This window comes from Austrofundulus limnaeus, unplaced genomic scaffold, assembly GCF_001266775.1.
Source record: "Austrofundulus limnaeus strain Quisiro unplaced genomic scaffold, Austrofundulus_limnaeus-1.0 Scaffold296, whole genome shotgun sequence".
NCBI lineage: Eukaryota > Metazoa > Chordata > Actinopteri > Cyprinodontiformes > Rivulidae > Austrofundulus > Austrofundulus limnaeus.
Genome location: NW_013952698.1, coordinates 420,294 through 444,270, shown reverse-complemented (window position 1 = coordinate 444,270; position 23,977 = coordinate 420,294). Strand labels below are relative to the sequence as shown.

Genomic DNA, 23,977 nt, shown 5'->3' with positions numbered 1-23,977 from the left:
GGTGATTAAAAAGAAAAACATAAAAAGATGTAGGTCTTTTATTTTAAAGAAATTTAATTTTTACATGAATATTTTGGCAAGAGACATCTGAAAACTAGCTAATTTAGTTTAACCTAATAAAAAAACTTAGGCTCCTTGTGAAAATGAGTTTGACCCTCAGAGTTCAAAGGTCATAATTCTTTAATGAGAACTTAAGGTCACATGAAGAGACTCAGCAGAAACAGATGAGAGAGGCCAGTGGCAAACCTCCAAAAGTATATTTTTTATATTTAAGAGATCCCCTCCTAACATCACATGGTGTTATCATCAGAAAAAGTTGCTGTGTTGCTTTATAACAGGGTATTTGTTTGTTTTAGAGAAATCAACCTGTGCTCTCATAAGAGAGTGATGATGAACTGCTCACTGAGACGCAGGAGGACAACACCACACTCAGCATTGTTATAAAAACATCAAAGTGACACACAGAGAGAGAGACGCCTCGACCTTTCTGTTGGGTCATAATTTATATAAAGAAAGAAAACAAATAGTTCTTTTAGTATGGATCTGTTGCAAATTAATATATATATATATATATATATATATATATATATAAAACTAGTAATATTTAGTATTCGACTCTTGATCTAACGAAGTTGAAAATGGGGAAGTTATGACATCACTTTTAATTATTTGGCTTGTTATTTCTTCCTGAGTAGCACTTTCTGTCATCTTGACGTGTTTTAAAGGCAGCAGTGAAGTCCAGCAATGCTGCTGTAAAGTCAGAACCACACAATGAAATTCACCTGGCGAACAGAATCCACTCTGACACCTTAGATCAGCTGCTCTAAAAATAGAGCACCGAAGGGTGGACAGGCAAGGCGATGACCTTCATGAATAAGATGCTGCCTCCTACTCGAGCTGTTCTTTCACCTGTTCTCAGCCAGCTGCACGTGCCGGCCCAGGAGACGAGTCACCGTGCCGCGTAGCTTCGCAATCCAGGATGCATTTTTTTATGATCGCCATTCGTTTTGAGATGAATCATTTAAAAAACATGTTTGTTTGTTTTTTGTTCTCTGAAGTCACAGAAGTCGTGACGATGAACGGACCTCAAAGCCTGCTTCGACACCATCGAAGCTCGTGGAGGAGATCCCTCTGCCAAAACCGAAGGAGTCATCTGTGACAAGAGAGGAGAAGCAGCTCCCACCCCTCCCAGGTCAGAGATTAAACAACCTGCCAATAAACTCAATATGTGTGTGTCTGTAAGGGAGGTTCGAGTGGCTCACATCTATGCTTGTTACAGAAACGAGGTGCTGAGTAACAGAAAGTTGCATTTTGTGCACCTTGTGACGGCAACATTAATTCTGATTTGACCCAGATCCCCCCCCCATTTTTAAAAGCACAACTATCGTGAAAAAAGTTCAATCCAGACGCCTGCTGAGTCTCTGAGTTTGCCTGCAGCACAGTGAAAATAAACCGTATGAGTTGATCGAGTGTGACGTTCCTCGCGGGCACGCAGCACTCTGCTGTCTTTGACCTCCCAGCTAAGGACACTGTGCGCTCTGAGTGTTTGTGTGTGCACGAGCACCGTGTGATATTCTGAACATTCTGGTGTTTTCTGTTGTTGTTTTTTTCTTTTTTCCTGAAGCAAACTTATTCCCAGCTGTACATCTACATCTCCAGTCTTGTCAGTTATGTGTTTGTGGGGTTTATTGCAGTGAGCTTTGTGTGCCTGCATCATGTGTGTTTGTTAAGATCGTGACTTTCTTTTGATGTAGAGCCCAAGCCGGTGTACGCTCAGCCTGGACAGCCAGATGTAGACTTACCAGTCAGTCCTTCCGACGCCCCGGTGCCCAGCGTTGCCCATGATGACAGCATCCTACGGTAATATTACTAATACTTCATTTCCAAGCATTTCAATATAGTGTTGCCCCTATTATGGTACTCGGTGGACCGGGGGGTAGGGGGGATTGCCGGGTTTTGCAGTAGTTTGTTAGTTTAGTTTGTTAAAGACATGATTTGTTGCATTGACTATTTTGGTTGGCATTTGAAGAAGCCAGGGGCAGCTGGTTAGACATGTTACATGGTTGAAAAAAATATATTTTTAAATACAAATATTAATTTTAGTCAAGATTAGCCAAACTCCTCCCACACTCAAGAATCTCCGCCTATATACCAAACTCCACCAATCACGGTTAGGACAAACTCCGCCCCATGTGTGTTTCTCTGTCAAGTTAGCAAAGCATGCACCGCTGGATGCACAACAAACTGATTAACTTTGGGAGTCTTCCTCATAATTCAAGATGGCTGCCACATTTTAGAAACCTTAGCCAACACAAAAATAGCTATAAGTCAGCTAATTTGACAGATATTGAACTAAAATCTGGTGAGTGTTTTTAGCTGAGAGTCATTCCCAACACACACTCTGATCATATCACCTACAATGATTTTAAGGTCTGATCGTATTTAGGCTTATATAATGTGCTTCGACTGCAATGCAACCCCTCATTTTTTGAGCTTAAAAAGCATAAAAATCCAATCCTGTGTAAAATTTTACCTAATTTAAACACATACTTCAGGATTTTTCAGCTTTTCCAGTGTACCCTCTGATGGGGAAATGGATTATTTTGGGGACACACACTTGTTTGTGGCTGCAGAGAAGCAGCGTGTGCTATGTCGCTGAAATTAATCCACTCCCAGAGTTAGGATCGCTTGTTAAAAGGATCCCTGATTAGTTGTAACATTAGACTTCATTTTATAGACATTTATTTTAACAATAAAGTAAAGACTGTAAAAATACTGTAGTCTGTTCAGTTTTGTAAATTTTATTTACACGCAAAGCATTCTGGGTAAATGATGATGTGGATAGGTCCTGGGTGTGAGCAAGCTRTATCCACCCTGAAGGTTAATCTTGGACAATATCTGATGATCGACTCTTTTAAATGAAACCAGAGAGCGTTGACAGAGAGGAGAAGGTAGAAATGACTCAGCCTGTAACTGAAAATATGGATGGAGGACAACAGAGCTGCTTCATGGAAGAAGAACCTCAGCTTAGCCTGCTAGCTTTCACGCTATAGCGCCGATGCTATATTGCCTTATATGTATTAGCTCGGTGCTAGCGCGACAAACCAACAAGCTAAACTGAGGTATTCCACAGCGAGAGCACAGAGGAAAAAATTTTAATGATAAATCCTCCATGTCTCAATATTTCAGTTGTATATAAAAAAAATTTAAATTTATTATGGTAGAACATTAGAATTTACTCCAATGTATAATACGACCCCCCCCCCCACCCCCAAGGTTATGAGTTATTTTAGGGGTCACATTTTTTGCATAATACACACATATATACAGCAGTTTAAATTTCAAACAAAAAAACTGGCAGGTTATATGGATTCCTTCAGTGAATTATGGGACTTTAATTGTGTTTGAGTTAGTTTGGTTTACATTTGAGTGACAACACAGCGATCACCTAACAGTTTTTTTTTTTTTTGTACTTTCTGTTTAAAAACAAGAAATGCCAGACTGTGTCTCCTCAGAGGAAGTCTGTTTAAAGGTCGTGTTTCTCCTCAGGCCGAGCATGAAGCTGGTGAAATTTAAAAAGGGGGAGAGCGTGGGTCTGCGGCTGGCCGGGGGCAACGATGTGGGCATCTTCGTCGCAGGAGTTCTGGAGGAAAGCCCGGCCGCTAAGGAGGGCCTGGAGGAGGGCGACCAAATTCTCAGGGTGAGATACTGCTGCTGTAACAAAAACTGATAAATAAATAAAAAGTTTGGAGGGTATTTGTTGGATGTGTTGCGTGTTTCAAGCTTTTAGCAGAGTCAAGAACTAATTTAGATTTTAGTAAAAAAGAAGTTCTTTCCTTTTCCACTTTTAACAGTTGTTACTTGATAGTCACTGTAAATATCTCTGTTTTATAGAAGATTCATCCTCCAACATTCATCCTTTTTTAATTTGTGGATTTACACTCAGGCTGCTTTAAAATTCCTGCATCATCAAGCTGGTCTCTTAGCAATGGCCCCGAAGGAGCAAACACATAAAAACTCTTTCCTCTTGCTGTGTTTGTCTCATATATCTTCCTTTTTACCTTCTTTTCTGCACACTAAATGTACCGAGTAATGCTTTAAGTTGTTTCAGCAAAATAAAACCTGCAGTTATCTAGGCGATCCTAACTACAGTATGAGCTATTTTACTCCTCTATCCAAACAGAGATTTAAAGTCTGTCTTGCACTCAGTGAACAGTGAAGGTTTAAGAGTCCAAAAATACAGTAAAATGGATGTTTGTGTTCAAAACATTTAGTGGACTCGGGTTTCTCTTCCAGGTAAATAATGTCGATTTTGCTAACATAATCCGAGAGGAGGCGGTGCTATTCCTCCTGGATCTTCCTAAAGGTGAAGAGGTCACCATTCTGGCTCAGAAGAAAAAAGATGGTAAAAAAAGATGAATGAAAACAGTAGATGATGTTGTGATTAGATTGGTCTGATGTCCGTTTTTCTTCACTTTTCTTCTTCAGTGTACCGGCGGATTGTGGAGTCCGACGTGGGAGACTCTTTCTACATCCGGACACACTTTGAATATGAGAAGGAGTCTCCTTATGGGTTAAGTTTTAACAAGGGTGAGGTTTTCCGCGTGGTGGACACGCTCTACAACGGCAAGCTGGGTTCTTGGCTCGCTATCCGTATCGGCAAAAACCACCAGGAGGTGGAGAGGGGCATCATCCCCAACAAAAACAGGTGACAGCATCCTAGTTTTTGCCTTTCTTTTTGTTATCACTGCCATGTGAGGGTATGCACGTTTTGGTCAGTTGGTTTTCATTTACAAACAGATACTGAAAAGTGAAAAATGGATGGTTATTTGTTTTTCATTTCATACTCCAAAAACAGAAAAATGGTCTATTTTTTATTTTTATTAAACTGGAAGTTTAACACAGTTGTCAAAGAAACTCAACGCTGTCCTGTGGATCCTGCTCCAAGTTCCTCACCATGGACCTCCTGGAAGAAGGCTTAGGGTGGGCTTCATTGCTTAAAGTAAAATATCTTGTTTATACCTTAATCAATATCTGTATAAGGTGGACCACCATGAAGTTGGATGCGCTCCTACTCGATGAAGGCCGTCATATGAAGCCCTCTCAGCCGCCTCGTGTGAAAAACAACATGCTCCATGGTTCCACCTCATCTTCCACTCATGCTGAGCCCATTGTTGAAGAGTGTTTGTTTGTCACATTTGCTAAAAACAAAAGAGAAATCTTACAATCACCAAAATCTGACATACATTTGTTACATTTCCTGAAGAAGGAAGTTGCGCTCCGTGTCTTCAGAGGTTTTTGTGTTTCCTTCAGTGGGTCTTGGTGCAGCGCCACCTCAGGCGAGGTTTGGTTCATTTCACACAATGAAGTGTGAATGCGAACCACGCCAGCTGAAAATTTAAACAAATGTTTTAGTCCCCATTCAACCTGAGTCTACCAGACTATCAGGTGTAAAATACACTATGTGCTAAAAAGCACCAGAAGCTCCAGGAAACAGTTTAATCATCAGTGATAGACGATCAGCTGACACCTGTTAAAGAAATGTAAAACCAGTCAGCTCATGTTTATTTATTACAGCGGCTCATGGTTTACTTGTTAGAAAGTAAAACGTATTTATTCATCCCATTATCGGACCAATTGAGGTGGAGCTAGATAGCTTTTAAAAAGAAATTAGCTAGCTAGTTATATTAATTAAAAAATGCAATCTGCAGTTAGTTAAAGAAATGCAAAAGTAGTTGGCTAATGTTTGTTTATTTATTTACAGCCAACCAAAGGTTATTTAACTAGCTCCATCTTAAATGGTCTGAGAGCAACTGTGTTAAACTGGTTTCAGAAAAATAAAAAGAGGGATTGTTTTCCCTGCTTTTGGAGTATAAAATGAAAGTAGAATAACCGTGTATTTTTTGTTTTTAAATGTCCGTTTTTAAAATGAAAAAAACAAACGAGCAAAAAGCACACGAACCCACAAGCTTGTATTAAGAGCTGTCTTTGTCTTCCTGTTAACAGAGCAGAGCAGCTGTCCAGTGTTCAGTACACGCTCCCTAAAACAGCAGGAGGTGACAGGGCCGACTTCTGGAGGTTTCGAGGTCTTCGCAGTTCAAAGAGGAACCTGAGGAAGAGCAGAGAGGACCTGTCTTCCCAACCAGTCCAAACCAAGTTCCCAGCGTATGAGAGAGTTGTACTAAGAGAAGGTGAGGAGTGTAAACCTGTCAGGTTTTATACGACTGACCGTGAAGCTTCAGCATCTGGTAACGCTCTGTTGTCTCTTGTCTGCAGCTGGTTTCCTCAGACCCGTTGTGATTTTTGGACCCATCGCTGATGTGGCTCGAGAGAAACTATCCAGAGAGGAGCCAGATCTCTTTGAACTCGCAAGTATGTTTGCTATTGAATGAACGCAAAACTTTTATCTGTCTTTTGTCTTTTTTCATGAATCTGTTCATTTTTCTTTTCCTTTCAGAGAGTGAACCCAGAGACGCAGGAACCGACCAGCGTAGTTCAGGAATCATTCGTCTTCACACCATCAAACAGATCATTGACAGAGTGAGCGTGTGTCTTATCGTCTTTTTAAAGTTCCCCATCAAAGAAGCTGCCCTAATCTGTCCCTCTTCTTGTTTTTAATTTAACGAAGGACAAGCACGCTGTGCTGGACATCACCCCGAACGCCGTGGACAGACTGAACTATGCTCAGTGGTACCCGATCGTAGTCTTCCTAAATCCCGACAACAAACAGGGTGTGAAGAACATGAGGACGAGACTTTGTCCAGAGTCCAGGAAGAGCGCCAGGAAGCTTTATGAGCGAGCCATTAAACTGAGGAAAAATAATCACCACCTGTTCACCAGTAAGTGGGCAGAGCTTCGTAAAATACTGACTTTAGAACTGAAATTGGCTTCTTTTTTTTTACATGATTTCATTCCTAGTGGGGTGATTATTGTGCAACTATTCCCTCTTAGCGACCATCAACTTGAACAATATGAATGATGGATGGTACGGCGCTCTGAAAGAAACCATCCAGCAGCAGCAGAATCAGTTGGTGTGGGTGTCAGAGGGCAAGGTGAGGCCCGGCGATGGTTTATTTTTTTATTTTTTTTATCACAGCTTGGTGAGATGTCGCTGACAGTTTCTCTGCTCTGCGCAGGCGGACGGCACCACAGAGGACGACTTGGACATCCACGACGACCGTCTGTCCTACCTATCGGCGCCAGGTAGTGAATACTCCATGTATAGCACAGACAGCCGCCACACTTCTGATTATGAGGACACAGACACTGAGGGAGGAGCATACACAGACCAGGAGTTAGATGAAACTTTGAATGATGAGGTGGGCTTGCCCACTGAGCCCGCCATCACCCGCTCTTCAGAGCCTGTGCGAGAAGACCCCCCCGTGATACAAGACACACCCGGGTATCCTGGATACCAGCACTCTGTGCAGCCCGACCCGGCCAGTCGAATGGACCCCACTGGGTTCAAGATGGCCGCTCCACAGCAGGTAAAGTCATTGTATTGTGTTGTTGGCGGCTCATTACAGGCTGTGCTAGTCTAAAATGTATGTATTGCTAAATGTAAACAAATACAAAGCAGAGGAAATTTCAGTTATATTTTGTGTTGTGTCCCTATTTTTAAAGGGGGGTATTATGTATTTTCCAGGCACATAATTCAATTCTATACCACATTCAAGTAACTGTTACCTTCAGTTGTTATGAAAAAGCTGTTTGTATCAAAAATAAATCTGACTTTGCATCATAGCTGTTTTAAATGCCTTGAAATTCACCTCTGTCTCTTTAAGAACCTCCTACCGTTTCCTGTGCTCCCACTTCAGCACGTCATCACTACAACTTTTTGTAGGGGGGTTGTAAAAGTTGGCATCCAAAATTAAAATTCACCTCAAGGGTTTTTTTAGGGATGCACAATATATCGGCATTCATATCGGTATTGGCCGACATTTAAAACTGGGGCGATATTAACATCCGATATTGATTTCCTACTTTTTAGCTTTGTGTTTGGGTTTTGGGAGGTGACATGGTTGGTTGAGTGACATCTGTTTGATCATAATGGTGATACTGATGCTGTGCAGCCAGGAATAACTGAAGTTGAACCATGTCAGAGGTCTGGTCATTTATGTACGGTATCAAAAAAAGACCCAAGTGTGTTTGTGTGTACAGTATATGTATAATATAATTTGTGTGTTTGTGTAATATCAGTAAATATTAGTTATCGGCCATAATAGCAATAATTATATCGGATATCAGTATTGGCTGAAATTTTCATATTGGTTCATGCCTAGTTTTTTTTATAAGAAAAGGACTGAGAAGAAGCTCAACAGATGTACGATTCCACCAGGTGTTTGCTAGTTGTTGCTGCCAATAGTGGTGGAGCTGTGTGGGGGAGGGGTGCTCTGTGGGGCAGACTGAGCCCCAGGGAGGAGCTTTGTACCAGCAAGTGTTTAGGCAGCTCCACATGTCTACCACAGAAGATTCAGGGATTTCTCACACATACATGAAAGCAACACTCTGGGTATGTTCTTGATGACATGACATGATATAAAGCTGATTGTGCATAATACCCCCCCCCCCCCTTAATGTTTATTGTTCTTAGTTAAGATACAAGTATGTTGTTTATTCAAACTCTGGCTGTAAGTAAGATTCATGGTGTTGGGGTAAAGATGTACTTTGTGTGCCCTTGGCAGGCTGTGTTAAAAATGTCTCTTAACAATACTTCACAGCAAGGTGAGGCTGCTCTGCCCATGCCCTCGCTGCCTCCGACGGTGGCAGCTCCCTCTGCTGTTGAGCAGCCTGTGCAGCATGAGGGTGTGCACCTAGAGGAGCCGCCTGCTGCAGCCGCAGCTCCTCAGGCTGACTCACTTAACAGCCCCAGCCCTGCCCCTGAGCTTATCCAGCCCCCACCACCACCTCCACCACACGAACCCCACCTGTCTGGACCTCCTGGTCCAGAACCAAAGGTACCCGCTGTTTCACCAGCCACTCGGACCGGGCCTGGGCCCCTCCCCCCACAGCCTGCTGTTTGTAACTGCCTGTCTTCTCACACATGCTTTCCACTCGCTCCTGCATGTCATGTCCACACTGTGTGACTCACTGAGCCCACTGTGTGCCTCTGGATCCCAGAGAAAATGTGCGACACACTAGTCCACATGCACCACAGTGGGCTGGAGACCAGAAGGACTGGTGCATCTGAGTCTCTGACCAGGGTGAAGACATCCACAACCAGCCCTAACTGTTGCCTCTTACTTCCTTTGCATGGCTCCTTTCAGCTTTGACTCTTCTGTAGACGAACACTAGCAGCACTGACAGTGGCATCATAGTGGGTAGATGTGTTTTGTCTGTAGTAGTGCCAGTAGTTTGACGTCTCATAAGTTGCAAACTGAATGTTTGTTGCATGATGAAACCTAACCTGCAGACAGTAAACTTGGTAATAACTTCAACTGAGCAATTCTTTCTATGGAAAAATGAACCCATCGGTGCACGGCATTTTGTTTCCTGTTGAAGTTCTGTTCTGAATCGACGCCAGCAAATCCACCTTCTTCCATAGGAAGTACTGTGTTTCTGCTGTCTACAGGCTACACATCATGTTTGAAATGAGGCCTTTCAGAAATGTGCAAATTGTTTTAGTGCTTAGTGAAACGGGCTAACTTGGTAAAATTCACTCCTTTTTACATGAATTCTGATCATTCTTGAAAGGCATCTTATCAAACAGGCATTCAGAGCTGTTTTTGAGTAAAGACTTCATCTTAATTTGAATAAGTGATGCAGGATTTATTTGTAATGATTTGGTTCCTTGAGGTTTTGGTTTATTTTCTTGTAATTTATTCTTCATTTGGTGCTGAGAAACCTCTTGTACTTAAACCAGTTTCTGTACTTTGTAGGTTTCATTAATGGTAATGTGATTGGAGATTTTCAACTCGCTCTGTTTCTTCACAGATGTACAAGAAAGATCTGTACAATATGGAGGACCCGGTGCGAATCAACCACAGTCTGAAGCAGTCTATGAGCTACAGTCACCAGCCTCCGTACCAGGACAAACAGCCATACCACGAGTACGACCACCCGCCTTACGGTTACGATGGAGGCGGCTACACAGAACCAAAGCCTCCCAACACAGACTCTCACCTGCACTACGACAACCGTGTGCCTCATTACAACGAACAGTGGCCCCCATACGACCAGCAGACCTCCTCTTCCCAGCCCGCCGGGTATCAGCCGAGCCACCAGCAACCCGCAGGCTACAACCCTCGCTCCCCCTACGAGGATGGACCGGGAAGAGACTACAGCCCCCCTCAGCCACGCTACGAGGAAGCCCCGCCAGCGGGCTTGGACGGCAGACCGCGCCACAGTAAACCTGGACCGATACGCTACGACGAGCCGCCTCCCCCACCCCTGGCAAGCTACGACGCCCGTTCTCCTTACGAGGCAGAGTCTCGCAGCTTCCCCATCAACTCGCCTCGCTCACCGGAGCCTCCAAAGCACTATTACGGTGACTCCGGTTTAAGGCCCACCTTCATGTCTGGGCCTCCGAACCGGGGTTACAAGCCAGGGATGCATGAGCCCATGATGAACTCCGAACCCACCATCCCCCTTCCCAAACCGGAGGCTCTGCCCTCCCCAGGTGAGCCAGCAGTTACGCCAGGCTCCAAACCCCTTCCTCCTCTGCCGCGGGAAGACCTGGACGAAGATCCAGCCATGAAACCGCAGTCGGTGCTCAACAGAGTCAAGATGTTTGAGAATAAACGGTCTGTTTCTATGGACAGGGCAAAAGAGGGGGAGTCATCAGTCCTCAGGGTACGTTCTGCGTGTAGCGTCACCTCTGTGTGTCAAACTCTGCTTCAGTGAGTCAGAACATGAATACAATTAATGTTAGTTATGTTAAAGTCATCACTGACTCTAAAATCTCATTTTAAATCATTAAAAATTAAAGAGTGAATTAAACACAAAGTACACAGTATACTAATGATGTTCTGCTGTTCTCTGTCAGAGTGTTATATTAGTTCAGTAGTCAGGAAGGAGCCATAATTGTTGCCATATTTTTTATATTAGAAAAACAACCAGGTGCAGAAAGATAGGGTTCCTGCAGATCCTTAAAAAGTCTTAAAAGTCATTGAATTCATCAATCTAAAAATAAAACCTTAATTAGTCTTAAAAGGTCTTAAATCAATCTTAAGAAGTCTTAAAAATGTGAACACATTGTAAGTAGGATGACTAATTTGTCTCAAATACTAAAATAATTGGTAACATTTATTTTTTTAAATATTCACATGCAGACATTCCCCTTTGACATCACTTCCTGTTATTTCACATGCAAATATCTCAACAACTGTCCATCTGAGCAATGTGAAATTTGTTTTTTTAACAGGTTAATAATGTCTTTCCAAAAATGCATTCACTTTTCTTAAAACAATTTTTGATGTCACAAGCACTTTAAGGTTTCATCTACAGCGAATTGGGGTTGAGACCCCACTGTGCGTCATAAAACTACAAATTTTAGGTAGAGGATTTCCAGAAGTTAAATGAAGTTTAACACTGACTGCTAAGAATGTTTTTGCTATATTTAGATATGGATAAAAACAGTTGGTCTATTAGCAATATTTGAATAATTCAACCAAAAATATTTTGATTCATGAGTTTCTGCCGCAGTTTTTATTTTATTTTATTTGTCATTTGTGTTTATTGTGAAATTGGTCTTAAATTTGATTTCACTTGGCTTTAAAAAGTCTTAAAAAGTCTTAAATTGAACTTGCCTTAAACTGCAGGAACCTTGGAAAACAAAGCCTGTTTTCTGTTTTCCAGCCTGCAGATGTTCCCAAACCTGTGAGCGCTCCTGCCCCCGTCCTCAAAGCTAATTCCCTCAGTAACCTGGAGCAGGAGAGGTCCACGTACAGGTATGCAGTCTCTACTACAGAACACCTGGCCACAGACTCACTGAATGAAGGACAATAGAGAACTTCAATTCAGGGTCTTTGAGTTCAGCTCTGGTTGTTTTAGCACCACCTGGTGGAGGTCAGTCCCAGAGGAGAGGCTTTCTACCCAGTGAGGATGTTGTTATCCTGTTAGAGATTTTCATATTGTTCTCAAACATCACTTTGTGTTATTGGTTCTTCTTTATCTCATCCTTCATTTTTGTAGCATTTAGGTTGAACTGATTTTATTTAATAAAAGTTTGACCAAAACTCTGCAGGTCAGTCATACTTTCTGATTGCTGCTGTTTTGATTTTTGTTTTGTTTTGTTTTGGGTTTTCTCTCTTTTTAGAGCTCCTGAGCCACAAAAGCCCCACACTAAGCCCTTGGATGACATGGTGCGTTCCAACCATTATGACCCAGATGAGGACGAGGAGTACTACAGGAAGCAGTTGTCCTACTTTGATCGCCGCAGTTTTGACAGCAAGGCAATGGGCCAACCGGGTCCTGGCATCAACCGCTTCCACGATCTGCCCAAACCAGCCCAGCTGTCCTACCCCTTTAACAGGTATATCAGCACGCTCCCCACCCCCACTGCCAGCAGCTCTGGCCCACTAACAAGAATCCTGAGCTCTGCGGTCAAAAACAGCTGTTTTATTAACTCTTCTTGTTCCTCGTTACAAAGAGTCGAGTCTATGGAGAAGGTGAGCCCGGTGGAGAAAAGATACGAGCCCTTACCTCAAATCAGTCCTTCCACACAGTATGGACCCCCAGTTCCTGCTATTCCCCCCAACACGCTGCCCAAACTTAGCCCCAGTGAGGGTGAGAAATAACTTTATTATTTTTATGATGGTTTGTTTGTTTGGCCTTTGTTTGGAAAAACATCCCTATTATAAAAAACATAAAATCTATTAAAATAAAGTCAACATCTCATTTGGTGTGAAAAACCAAGGAGATTTGGTGTGTGTACATAAAAGTTCAGGAAACTTGATATTTCAGACATATTGCCTCATGAGGCCAACTGAAGCTTCTGCAGTTACTTTAATAGGTGGTGTTTTGTCAGATGTTTGTGTAAAATAAAGTTATTCTGCTGTGAAAGCAGAGATGATATGCTTTAGTCTGATGCACACTTCTATAGAACAGATGGTAAGAAAGAAACGTCCAATTATTTTCACATTTCTAAGTCAGATGGTCTGAAAGCAGAGCTGAGGATTAGATTTTTAGCTTTAATGCTGGGATGTTAAATGACAGAGGAGCTTTCTGCTGGGCTCTGTTCCAGTCCGTCTTTCACTGCAGCTTCAACAGGTTTCATCACCAAAAACACTCCAGGCTTTATTTTACGCTGTTACTGTTAGGAAACTCCTCGCCTACATTTTATATCCCCACACATCATTTGATTTGGCCCACCAACAGTTGCCAATGTTACAAGGTTGTAACCTGTCATCCTGTGTAGAAACACAGTATTTCCATTGGTCAAATGATTATATAAAAATGCTGCAGTGAAGGTAGTTTTCATTCATGGTGCTGACTTTATCTTTGATTTATTAGGATTAAACATGAAACACTGAAATGACAAGAAATATTTAGATCAGATTTAACCCCACATGTAGATTTGCACACTTTATAAGGCCACAAAAACTCATATTTTATCAATTTATGAAATGTCCCATGAGCCTTTGCTACTTAAGCATATGGCAGACTTTCTTCAAGTGCACAGACTAAAACAAAAGAGGGACATTGCATAGCTTAATCATTAAAAATAAAGGACTTTACTTTAAAAAGTATTTGTATTTCATGTATTATATCACTGCATTTGGCTCGCAGCCATGGATAGATTTTCATTTTGGCCCTCTAGGGGAAAATGTTTGGGCACCCCTGCCACACATGGACTGTGTTGAGAAAAAAAAAACTTATGTTGCAGCATATTAAAGACATTATTTTTAAGTGAAAAATCAAACCTGTTACCACAAATTCATCAGTAATTTGCAGGGCCGGCCCTAGCCAACATTTCAGGTAGCCCCCATTATGCAATTTTCTAAATCTCACTTCTGATTTATACATTCACATACTAGATTAAAAAGTTTTGTCTTTTGATATCATTTTCTTATCTTTAGAATCCAAGTTGTCCAATTAAAACAAAAAATTAATTTGAAACAGAACACCAGAAGCCTGCCTCATACCTGCCAACACCTGCTGACAGCAACGAGGAACACCTGCTCATGTTAACAAGCAGCTGTGGAGTGAAACAGTTCTAGGGGGGGTCCAGGGGTCTATGTCCCCATAAAATTTGTAAAAGATCTACTCAAAACTATTCATTTTCCAGCCATTTGAAGAGCATTTTTCTAAATTCTCAGGATTAATAAAACATAAAATCATTATTTTATAAAGGAAGGTAGAACTCGGGAAACCACACTTCAACCTGAACTTTATCATAACTGAAACTTACACCATCCTTATTTTGTTTTCTATTTACTCACTGAGCACCAGTACTTATTCTTGACTGCATCATATGATACTTTTATCATGAAATATCCTCTGCACCATATAACCTCAGTTCCAGTTCTCCCCAGGGTTCATGGTAAACAAATGTCTCTTGATGCTGTAGGTTTATCTTAAATAAACTTGGGATCAGTTTGTTCGTGGATATCAGGACATATTTGCCCTAAATCATATTTATGAATGACTAAAACCGTTAAAATCTAAACTTCAAGTAGTAGTGTGTAATGTTTTTAGTCAGTACTTTTAGTGATTGCTTTTTCTTTTTGTTTATTTCCAGTTAACTCTATAGCTGAGCCACTGAGTTCTCCCAACCCTAAACCTGACCTGGCAGCACTCAGGCCGACCAGCAGGGACGAGCCTGCACCAGGTGGTTACCTGCCGCCGCCGCGGGGCCTCCCCGACAAAGTCCCCGTCAACGGTACCGACGTGGCGCCCCCAAAGACTCTGGGTGCTCCCCTCCCAACCAGCTACAACCGCTACGTCCCCAAGCCTTACACCAGCGCAGCGCGGCCCTTCGAGCGCAAGTTTGAGAGTCCAAAGTTCAACCACAACCTGCTGCCCAACGACTCGCAGGTGAAGACGGACCTCCTGGGTAAGCCCGGCGCGGTGAGCAACAGCAGCGGGAAACCCCAGCTGTCCCCGCAGCCCCTCGATCACGACAGCGGCCTGGACACCTTCACGCGCACGATGGACAACAGGCCCAAATACCAGCACAATAACATCAACGCCATTCCTAAGGCCATCCCTGTAAGGTAAGACGCAGCGAGCAGCAGAGGCTCATCACTGAGCTGCTGAGAGGCACACTCCTGCACCCAGGAGGTGGGCTCTCCTGTCCTCTGCTGTTCATCATCTCTGCTTCCACCCCCACTCTCTCTGTTTGACTGATGATGCTGACATGTCTGCCCCCTGTCCCTCAGCCCCAGTGCTCTGGACGACGATGACGAGGACGAAGGGCACACAGTGGTGGCCACCGCCCGGGGTATCTTCAACTGTAACGGAGGGGTCCTGAGCTCCATCGAGACAGGCGTCAGCATCATCATTCCCCAGGGCGCCATCCCCGAGAGCGTGGAGCAGGAGATCTACTTTAAGGTGTGCCGGGACAACAGCATCCTGCCCCCCCTCGACAAGGAGAAAGGTCAGTCCTCTTCATCCTCGTTATGTTGGGGAGTGCTTATGACCTTCAAATTAAGAGTTTTATAAACTTAGGCTTTTATTTTGTTGATACATTTAGATTATTTATTTATTTATTTATTTATTTATTTATTTATTTATTTATTTATTTATTTATTTATTTATTTAACCAGGATGACCTGGCACCAGATTATCTCCTTTTCCTCCAGATTAGCTAAAGTATCATCCATCGTTCTGGCTTAATTTCCTTACGTCTAACTTCAGTGAATTAAAGTGTCGTCACGTTTCTGTGCAGGAGAAACGCTGCTGAGTCCGCTGGTGATGTGTGGCCCTCATGGACTCAAGTTCCTGAAGCCGGTGGAGCTCCGTTTACCTCACTGTGCGTCTATGACCCCTGATGGTTGGTCTTTTGCTCTAAAATCCTCCGACTCCTCGTCGGGTACGCTGTCCTCTCTCTGTCCTTTTGGGTTCTGTGGGCTTTGATCAAACAGGAGAATTTGTTGGATAATTTAATGGTCGCTTCTTCTTTTTTTCCACCTTCACTTTTTTAAAATGTTGCTGTTTTGTTGCTTCTTTTGGTGGATTCATATGAACTATGATTACCGGAACACAAAATGGTTTTAAATTCAAAGGAGGCGGAGTTCTCTAGAAACAGGAAAATAGAAATTTTCAAATTATTGTTTGAAACAAGTTGCATAATTAAAGTCAAAATCTTTATTAGTTTTTGTAAAATATCCATTTGTTAAACATCCTACTGTTGGATTTTTTTTAAATAACTTCATAAAGTAGAAACAATACAGTATTTGAAGTTCTTGGGCATCGCCCTCAACTGTCCAGTCTGCCACATCTTTCTATACTTTGTGTCCCTCTCCACCACTCAACACCGACACTAGCTTTCCTTGTGCTGTTCTGTTTCCTGCATGTGTGGAAAAACAGTTTATTGGCGGGCGGGCCATTCTGAATATTGTTCAGGGTGTTTATACGAAAAATTCATATAACAAAAATAAATCATGTTTTTTGGTGTGAACCGGTGTACCACCCAGCTCTGTCTCAGGCAGTCACACGTTTTGTTCTTGGATCAACCTTTTCTGGTTAATAATGACTCTAAATGTCGACTGCATCATGTCGAGGTGACTCTGAAACTTTCAGCAGCATCAAAAATGTTCAGTGTTGTATAAAGTGCCTCAAAGTGATACTTGAGTAAAAGTATCTTATCATGGAATTACTTTGGTAAAAGTTAAAGTGTCCTCCAAGAATATTACTTGAGTAAAAGTCTTAAAGTATCTGATTTTTTTTTTGTACTCAAGTACTGTGTACTGTGTGAAAATGTAAGCAGTAGAAGTAAAAAGTAGGCTGAAAAATAGTAACTCAAGTAAAGGACAGATAATCAAAATTTCTACTTAAGTACAGTAACAAAGTATTTGTACTTACCGGTAGTTACTTTACAACTCTGAAAATGTTGTTTTTGTTCTATAATGTGCCTTAAGTTCAGTTTTAGCTAAATATACTGTAATTCTTCTCATTACAGTGATGACTGTAGACGCTTGTCTCGACTGTGTTTGTGTTTTTTAAAGGTCCAGCAGCTGAACACGAGTTTCTGTTTCCTGCAGGTGATCCTAAAACCTGGCAGAACAAATCTCTCCCCGGAGATCCGAACTACCTGGTGGGTGCAAACTGCGTGTCTGTGCTCATTGACCACTTCTGAAGAGGGCGACAGCTGGCCTGTTACTGAATGTGAGAAACTGTGTGTGTGGGGGGGGGGGACCTCCTTTGCCCCACCCCCCTCCTCCTCCCGCTGCTCTCCCTCGCACCGCTCCACGAAGTATGAACTCCATCCTCTCACGTTGTTTACTGTGCCCAAAATTTAAAAAATCAAACAAACAAAAAGATAATAAAGACACTCTTTCTCTCACACACACACACAAGGAGAAGCAGAGGAGTCTGGCAGTGACGAAGCTGTACTCCCGATTAGTTTCACTTATTTTAGTTGTTTTCGGTGCTTTCAAGGCTTGCAAAAAAAACAAAACATTAACAGAAGTTATTTAAACAAAAAGGACTGAAGTTGGAATGCATGACCAGGTGCCACAGACTGAATAATCTCATTTTGACATTTTTAGCTAATTTTTTGTAAAAGGTTAGAGCAGCGAAAGAATAAAAAAATGGGGTGGGGAGGGGGGTTGGTGGGGGGAACGAAGAAGAAATTTTGGAAACTTATTTAATATTGCAACGAGATTTTTGTGTACTGTAGAAGAAAAATAACAAAAACTCACAACAAAGTTTGTGTATAAAACTTGTGAGGTTGTGCGTTTCGCTCCATGAAGGGGGAAAAAAAAAAAAACGTCGTAAAGAGTAGAAAAATAACCAAGAAGGAACGTTAAGTATTAGCAATCAGAAGCCCGTTCGTCTCGGGGCGGAGCGCTCTCTGACTAAACTGCTGTTTTTGTAGAAAAGTTTTTCTCGTAGATAAATATACTGACTTGATTTTACAAACTCCTGCTGTCTAGAGATCTATGCATGTGCTACGACTCAGGTCCAGACGCCTGCTACTGCTAAGTTCAACACATGAAAACCCCATCGTTACACTGCAAGCAGTGATGCCTTATCTGCATATTAACTTTTCAGTCAAACTTTCAAAACATCGGATCCTTGAGTTGTAAAAAAAATAATTATAAACAACACTATCACCACGGAAAGGAGAGGAAAAAAAAGGGTTGTCCGCATTTTTCTCGCCAACAGCGAACTCTGGATTTTTAGCACACGAGAATAAGTCGGGGCTGATGAAAAAAAATGAAAATCAAAAAACGGTATGCTTTGTTTTACTGCTATGCATCTGAAGTCTGAGGAAACAACACAAAGCTAGATGATGATGATGATGATGATGATGATATCGTGGCTGTACATACTGCTAGCATATGGCCTTGGTTCTCTGTAAATGAACTTTTGTACATCTTTGTTATTTTGTATAAAAGAGGAAAAACATTTGTTTAAAAAAACAAAAGCAAAAAAAACCAAAAAAAAAAACAAGAGAAAGTGGTTACATTGGTTATGTTTGTATTCTGGTTATACCCCTGAGCCTTGGAACTGACATAAGCAGTAATAAGTCTGACTTTTCTACCAACACACACTCGTAAACACAGACACACAAACAGATACAAGACTTAAGGCATTTTTAACTGTCAGAAAACTTTTTATTCTTATTTACAAACTAGAGAAGTGCTTGGTTTAACTGATTTTAAAAAGACGTACTTGAGGGGGGCTGCTGTGACGAGTGGTCCCTTCCTTTATTTGTGATACTGGATGCTGTATTGTGTGCCCTGAAATGTATTTTTGTACTAATAGACAATTTATTATGGCACATCAGTACTATTTTTCTTTTGATATGATAACACGGCTTCAAACCCAACACTAGTTTACTTTCCCGTGTGGCTGACGTTCTTTTTATTTATTTGGTTTTACTTTGGTTCAGTTTTGTTTTTGTTTTTCTTTGCAACACATTTCTAAGTATACCACTGTATTACTAAATAAATTCATTTATAAAGTAAAGGTTTATTGGATTCACGTGTTTTTTTTTTTGTTTGTTTTTTTTGTTTTTTTTGCAGGTTTCCGTGTGTTTTATATTTCGACACACCCAAAAGTATTTTTGGCTTTGAGAAGCTGCATCATGTTTTAAAGTTTATCATCACAGATTTTAATCAGCAGCTGAACAGTCAGGATTATTTTTCACACAGCAGTTAGTCTGGGGTTTTTATTGTGAATGACTGTTTTATAAAGAAAACTGACCAATTTTCTTCTTCAAATCCAGACTAAATCAGAAGTTTTCAACCCTATTTCTGCCTGTTTTAGATGTTTTCCTGCTTCGACACACCTGATTGAAATAAACAAGAGGCATCTGCTAAACCTGCTGATGTTCTGAGTGGTGATTAAATGATTGGATTCAGGTGTGTTAGAGCAGCGACATGGCTAAAACAGTCTGCTTTAAATTATAACTCTGTGAAAATATGTTTTTTGCCAGTTATTACAGTTTTTCTGTCTAGACGTTTGATTCCTGGAAACAAAAAGTCGGTTGTTTTCCCATCATTAGTTTTTCTTAAAGGCACAGTGTGTAGGATTTGTTGTTTTCAGTGACATCTAGTGGTTGAGTGGTTGAATCATCCTCACTGGTCCTCCCCCCACCCCCACCCCCTGCTTCCAAACGCAAAGGAGTTACTACGGTGTCTCTCAGGTGTCAAAAACCTTTGATAATTCCAACYGCGATGTCTACCAGCAGCTTCAGGGCTAGTGATGTTTCAAGTGGTAAGATTATGAGCKTTAATAAGTAAAATTATCCCAGCTACAATGACAGACAACAAATATTACATTTATCGTATTACAACTAAAACCGTTTTTGACGCCGCCACCGCAGTTTGTCCTTCATGAGCCTTCGTCGACAAGATGGCGGTGCAAGATGGCAGCTGCCTGTAGTGGCGACCCGCGACCATGGAGATATAAACAGCTTTTTATAAGGTAAAAATAATAAAACAAAGTCTTTGTCTGCAATGATTAGACATGTTTTTTATTATTGTCATTGGTGATTATCTCAATTTTGGCTAAAAGAATTGACAAAATCCTACACACTGTGCCTTTAAGCTAATCATTTTTAAATGTCTGGATCTTTAAGTCTCCCCAAATATTTCCTTTAAAGTTTAATGTCCCGTTTCCTCAAAATCCCCTTCAAGCTGAGCCTGATTTACCTTTTTACTGGCGTAAAGTTTTCAGTGTTTCGTACCAAGAACTCGTTAACAGAGGTAGTCACAGGGTCAAACTGGTGTGTGTTGCACACAACGTTGAAACACAAAGCATTTCATGATTCTACTACATTATACTCGTATTTAATTTCACACCAACCAGTCTGCCTGCTCTGCGTAAAGAGCAGAAGTGGTAGCTTCGTATTTCTTTCTTTAAAATGATTGAGACAAACTGATGTTTGGGTTGAGCCTCTGGTTGCTTCGTGACACACCTGAGTCTCATTAGAGATTATTTTCACATCACATCATGATGCAGCCAATGCCGTGCTTCACTGTGGGTTCAACATGAGTAGTGATTGGGTTTCTCTCTGATAATTTAGATTTGTCATTTTGTTTCAACTCTGATTTGTTGTCTATAGGCTGCTGGAGCTCTGAGGGAAAAACAAGGTTTTTTTTCAGCTACTTGGTTTCATTTTACTTTAAAAAAATATTTTTTTAGAAACTATGGTCTTAATATTCTGAAATTTCTACTTTTTTCTTCATGTTGATGAAATGAAGCTGGTTTGGTGACGTCTGTTCATTCTGTTGATCTTCCATCATAATTCCTACATCTTTAAGTCCTAAAATCCAGTTTGAATTATTTGACAACAAATATTTGGTTTCAAAAATAATTTCCACTAATTTGCTCCTTTAAGGGAAAAAAAATTTAAAGACAAGTTTCTGGAGTAATCCAGCTTAAATAAGAATAAATCCAGTTAATCTCACATGTTAAAGATTTCCCGCCTTCAGAGTCAGATAAGATACGTTTGTATTAAGAAGGATCTAAAAGACAACAACAAATGTCTACTTTAGGGAGCTTCAAAACTGTAAAAGGTGCAAAATAGTTGTTAATTAAAAAAAACAGTCTTTTTGAGGAGGTTGTGATGTCAAAGTCTGTCCCTGAGATTAGTAGACGGGAGTCCACGGCTGTTTATGTCTTCGATTCTGTTAAAGTTTGAGTTCCTTTGAAATGATGGCTCTGTAGATCTCGTCCGTCAGAGGGACGTAAGTCTTCTTCTCTGAGTCCAGGAAGTAAAGGGGGTCCTGGATGAGCGCCGGGTTGAACCCCTCCTCCACCAGCTTCACTTTCTTCATCTTGAACGTTCCCGTCATCTCCAGGCAGGGCTGCGAAAAAAAACAGAGACTGGTAACCCACCAAACACAGAAAACTCTTTATTTACATCGTTTTCTACGCAGCGTCTGAGAAGAAATCAGATTATTAGCACAAGATTAAAAACTTATTTAATTTATCAAACATTTCACAACAATTACTCAAAAATAAGAAAAACACTTTTACATCTAACTGTCAGAGCTCCCAATAGTTTTTCATTTAAGCAATGTCGGAGAATTAATAGTAAATTAATATAAAAAAAGCCTCAATGTTCTATTCAAGTTTCTACTTTTTTACTTTAGATCAGGTCGCATAGAGGGAAAAAACGATTTTAGTGTTTAAAATTCTTATTTTTAAGCAGATTGAGGCTTTATTTCAGTGTAAAACTGGTCATCTGTGTGTCTGACATGCTGAAATAAAAAAAACAGCAGTTTAAACAATTAAAGATTCACGTTTTGTACAACAAACATCTCGTCCACACGCCGTCTCAAACACCAACACGATGGTGTTTGTCTGAACCTCCATCCATCCTCCTCATCCAACCTGTTCCTGTCGGATTCGACACGTTTTGAGTTTTTATTTTATCTGTGGGACCCTTTCAGCTGAGCAGCGTCCCGCCCCCCACGTGTCGAAGGAGAGGTTTGAAAGCCGGCCCGCTGAGGCACTGAAGGGTCCTGGGCCTAAATATGTCTGATTCATGTCGCCTTCCGCTGAGACGGACACCCCCCACCCCTCCCCCACGCCCCTGAAGTGTTCCTGGGATTAGGAGTAAAGGTGAAGCTGCTTTTCTTTCAGCTCATTAAAAATCAAAGCTGCTTCAGCTTAAAAACACTGATATTTGACTGTGTTGCTCAGCCGTGTTCAAGAAACACCAAAAAAATAATTAATACAAGTCCGTTTTTACCTGGATCCGTATAAATCTGGGTCTTGCGTACGTTGGGAGGTAGTTGACGACCTGCTTGTAGACGTCTGCTCGATCCAGGTCTTCTCCGTCTCGTAACGTGACGGCTGCCATCCCGATCCGCCCCTCGTGACCTGATCACAGAGATCCACACAGACCATGAGGGTTTAGTCCTCCTCCGGGCCGAGAGGTCCGTTCAACATTTAACACCAGGCTGGTGGCAACGGTTCGTTTTCTGTACCTTCTACTTTAACGCCGTAAACGTTTGCTTCTAAGACGCAGCGAGCCGTAGTGAGAACGTCCGCTACCTCCGACGTGGCCACGTTCTCCCCTTTCCATCTGAACAGAAACAACAATCACAATGAAAACAGGATCGGATTTGATCCAAAAAAACAAGAAAAAAGGGAAGAAAATCCATCCTTCAGTTTTAAGGTTTCACTTATGAGGACAAAACTTTATTTTCTAGCTTTGTGGATTAAGTCTTAACTCTTAAGTCTTGACCTAAGTCGTGCTTGTTCAGTCTTTTTTTTAATTGTCCTGTCATGACCTTTGACCTCCAGCCTCCTGAGGCCTGTAGAGTCTGAGACGGAAACTATTTCTCTCAGCACTGCACGGTCTGACCCTGGGGTGAATTTACTGGGACTTTCTTTGCAGAGAAGATGCTCAGAGGCTCTAAATATTTTCTACATGTCAATAATTATTTTTCTGCTCCAAACCAGAAATCTACTGCTTCTCTCAGGTCATTGCTGATGTCTTTTCCATCTTGTCATGGTGCCAGCACACACCTGTCTGCTCCTTTGATGGAGGTGCTTCTGTTTAATAAAAGTTTTAATAAACCTCGGTTCAGAACCTGAAAAAGACCAGCTTATTGATGTTATGTCCCGATACTGAAACCCAGGTTGGCTCCGCCCACCCCCGACTCTAAACGAGTCACATCTCACCTGAACGTGTCCCCCACTCGATCCTGGAAATACACAAAGTTGTCGTGGTCGAACCGCAGCAGGTCGCCGGTGTTGAAGTACAGGTCGCCTTTCTCCGCGACGTCTCGGAGGCGCTTCTTCTCCGTTTGCACCGTGTTGCCGGCGTACCCGACAAACGGACTCCTCCAAGTTATCTTTCCGACCAAAAGTCCCGTTTCGCCTGACCAACACAAAGGAGAGCGAGGGAAACGCCGTTTACTAACACTGAACAACTTCAGCTGTGACCAACACCAGCAGCTGACGGTCAAACTCAGGTGAGACGCAGCTGTCCCGACTCACCTGTGGCTGCTTCGATGCACAGACCCTCTGAGTTTCTGACAGGCTCCTCCTTCTCGATGTCAAACTTGATCAGCATGTGGGGGAAGAAGAACTGACAGGCACAAAAAAATACAAATAATTCTGAGAGAATCTGATCAGATTTATTGCTGCCTAAAAACAAACTGAATGATTTTATTGAAGTTTGTTTTTAATGTTTGAAGAACTTAATAATATTTGTGTCGCATCACAGATGAGATTTCTTTAAAACTATCTGAATTGAACTGTCTGTGTGTTAGCAAAATATCCCATTACCCACTGGATGAAGTTAAACCACTAACACTGCTAATGCTGCTAACACTGCTAATGCTACTAACACTGCTAATGCTGCTAACACTGCTAATGCTGCTAACACTGCTAATGCTGCTAACAC

At 41.7% G+C, this 23,977-nt stretch overlaps 2 protein-coding genes across 2 annotated transcripts in view; one reads left to right on the top strand and one right to left on the bottom strand.

The window, feature by feature from the left end:
* The window catches only part of tjp1b (tight junction protein 1b), a gene marked incomplete at its 5' end in the record, with an annotated part of 28,725 nt that extends 9,644 nt beyond the window's left edge, over positions 1-19,081 (top strand). The window contains 20 exon segments of the mRNA XM_014021517.1: positions 1,059-1,192; positions 1,755-1,860; positions 3,550-3,700; positions 4,297-4,405; positions 4,489-4,708; positions 6,007-6,191; positions 6,277-6,372; positions 6,458-6,540; positions 6,629-6,839; positions 6,952-7,052; positions 7,137-7,487; positions 8,721-8,957; positions 9,934-10,791; positions 11,797-11,888; positions 12,257-12,472; positions 12,590-12,726; positions 14,681-15,155; positions 15,321-15,538; positions 15,830-15,973; positions 17,109-19,081. Coding sequence (XP_013876971.1) covers positions 1,059-1,192; positions 1,755-1,860; positions 3,550-3,700; positions 4,297-4,405; positions 4,489-4,708; positions 6,007-6,191; positions 6,277-6,372; positions 6,458-6,540; positions 6,629-6,839; positions 6,952-7,052; positions 7,137-7,487; positions 8,721-8,957; positions 9,934-10,791; positions 11,797-11,888; positions 12,257-12,472; positions 12,590-12,726; positions 14,681-15,155; positions 15,321-15,538; positions 15,830-15,973; positions 17,109-17,239 — 4,255 coding nt within the window.
* Positions 19,082-20,947: 1,866 nt separating this feature from the next.
* Positions 20,948-23,977, bottom strand: part of slc27a2 (solute carrier family 27 member 2) — a 13,985-nt gene continuing 10,955 nt past the window's right edge. The window contains exons 6-10 of the mRNA XM_014021516.1: positions 23,569-23,659; positions 23,251-23,449; positions 22,551-22,648; positions 22,313-22,443; positions 20,948-21,422 (exon numbers count right to left, since the gene is read on the bottom strand). Of these exons, the coding sequence (XP_013876970.1) occupies positions 21,246-21,422; positions 22,313-22,443; positions 22,551-22,648; positions 23,251-23,449; positions 23,569-23,659 (696 nt within the window). The 3' untranslated portion in view covers positions 20,948-21,245. The remainder of the gene's footprint in view (positions 21,423-22,312; positions 22,444-22,550; positions 22,649-23,250; positions 23,450-23,568; positions 23,660-23,977) is intronic.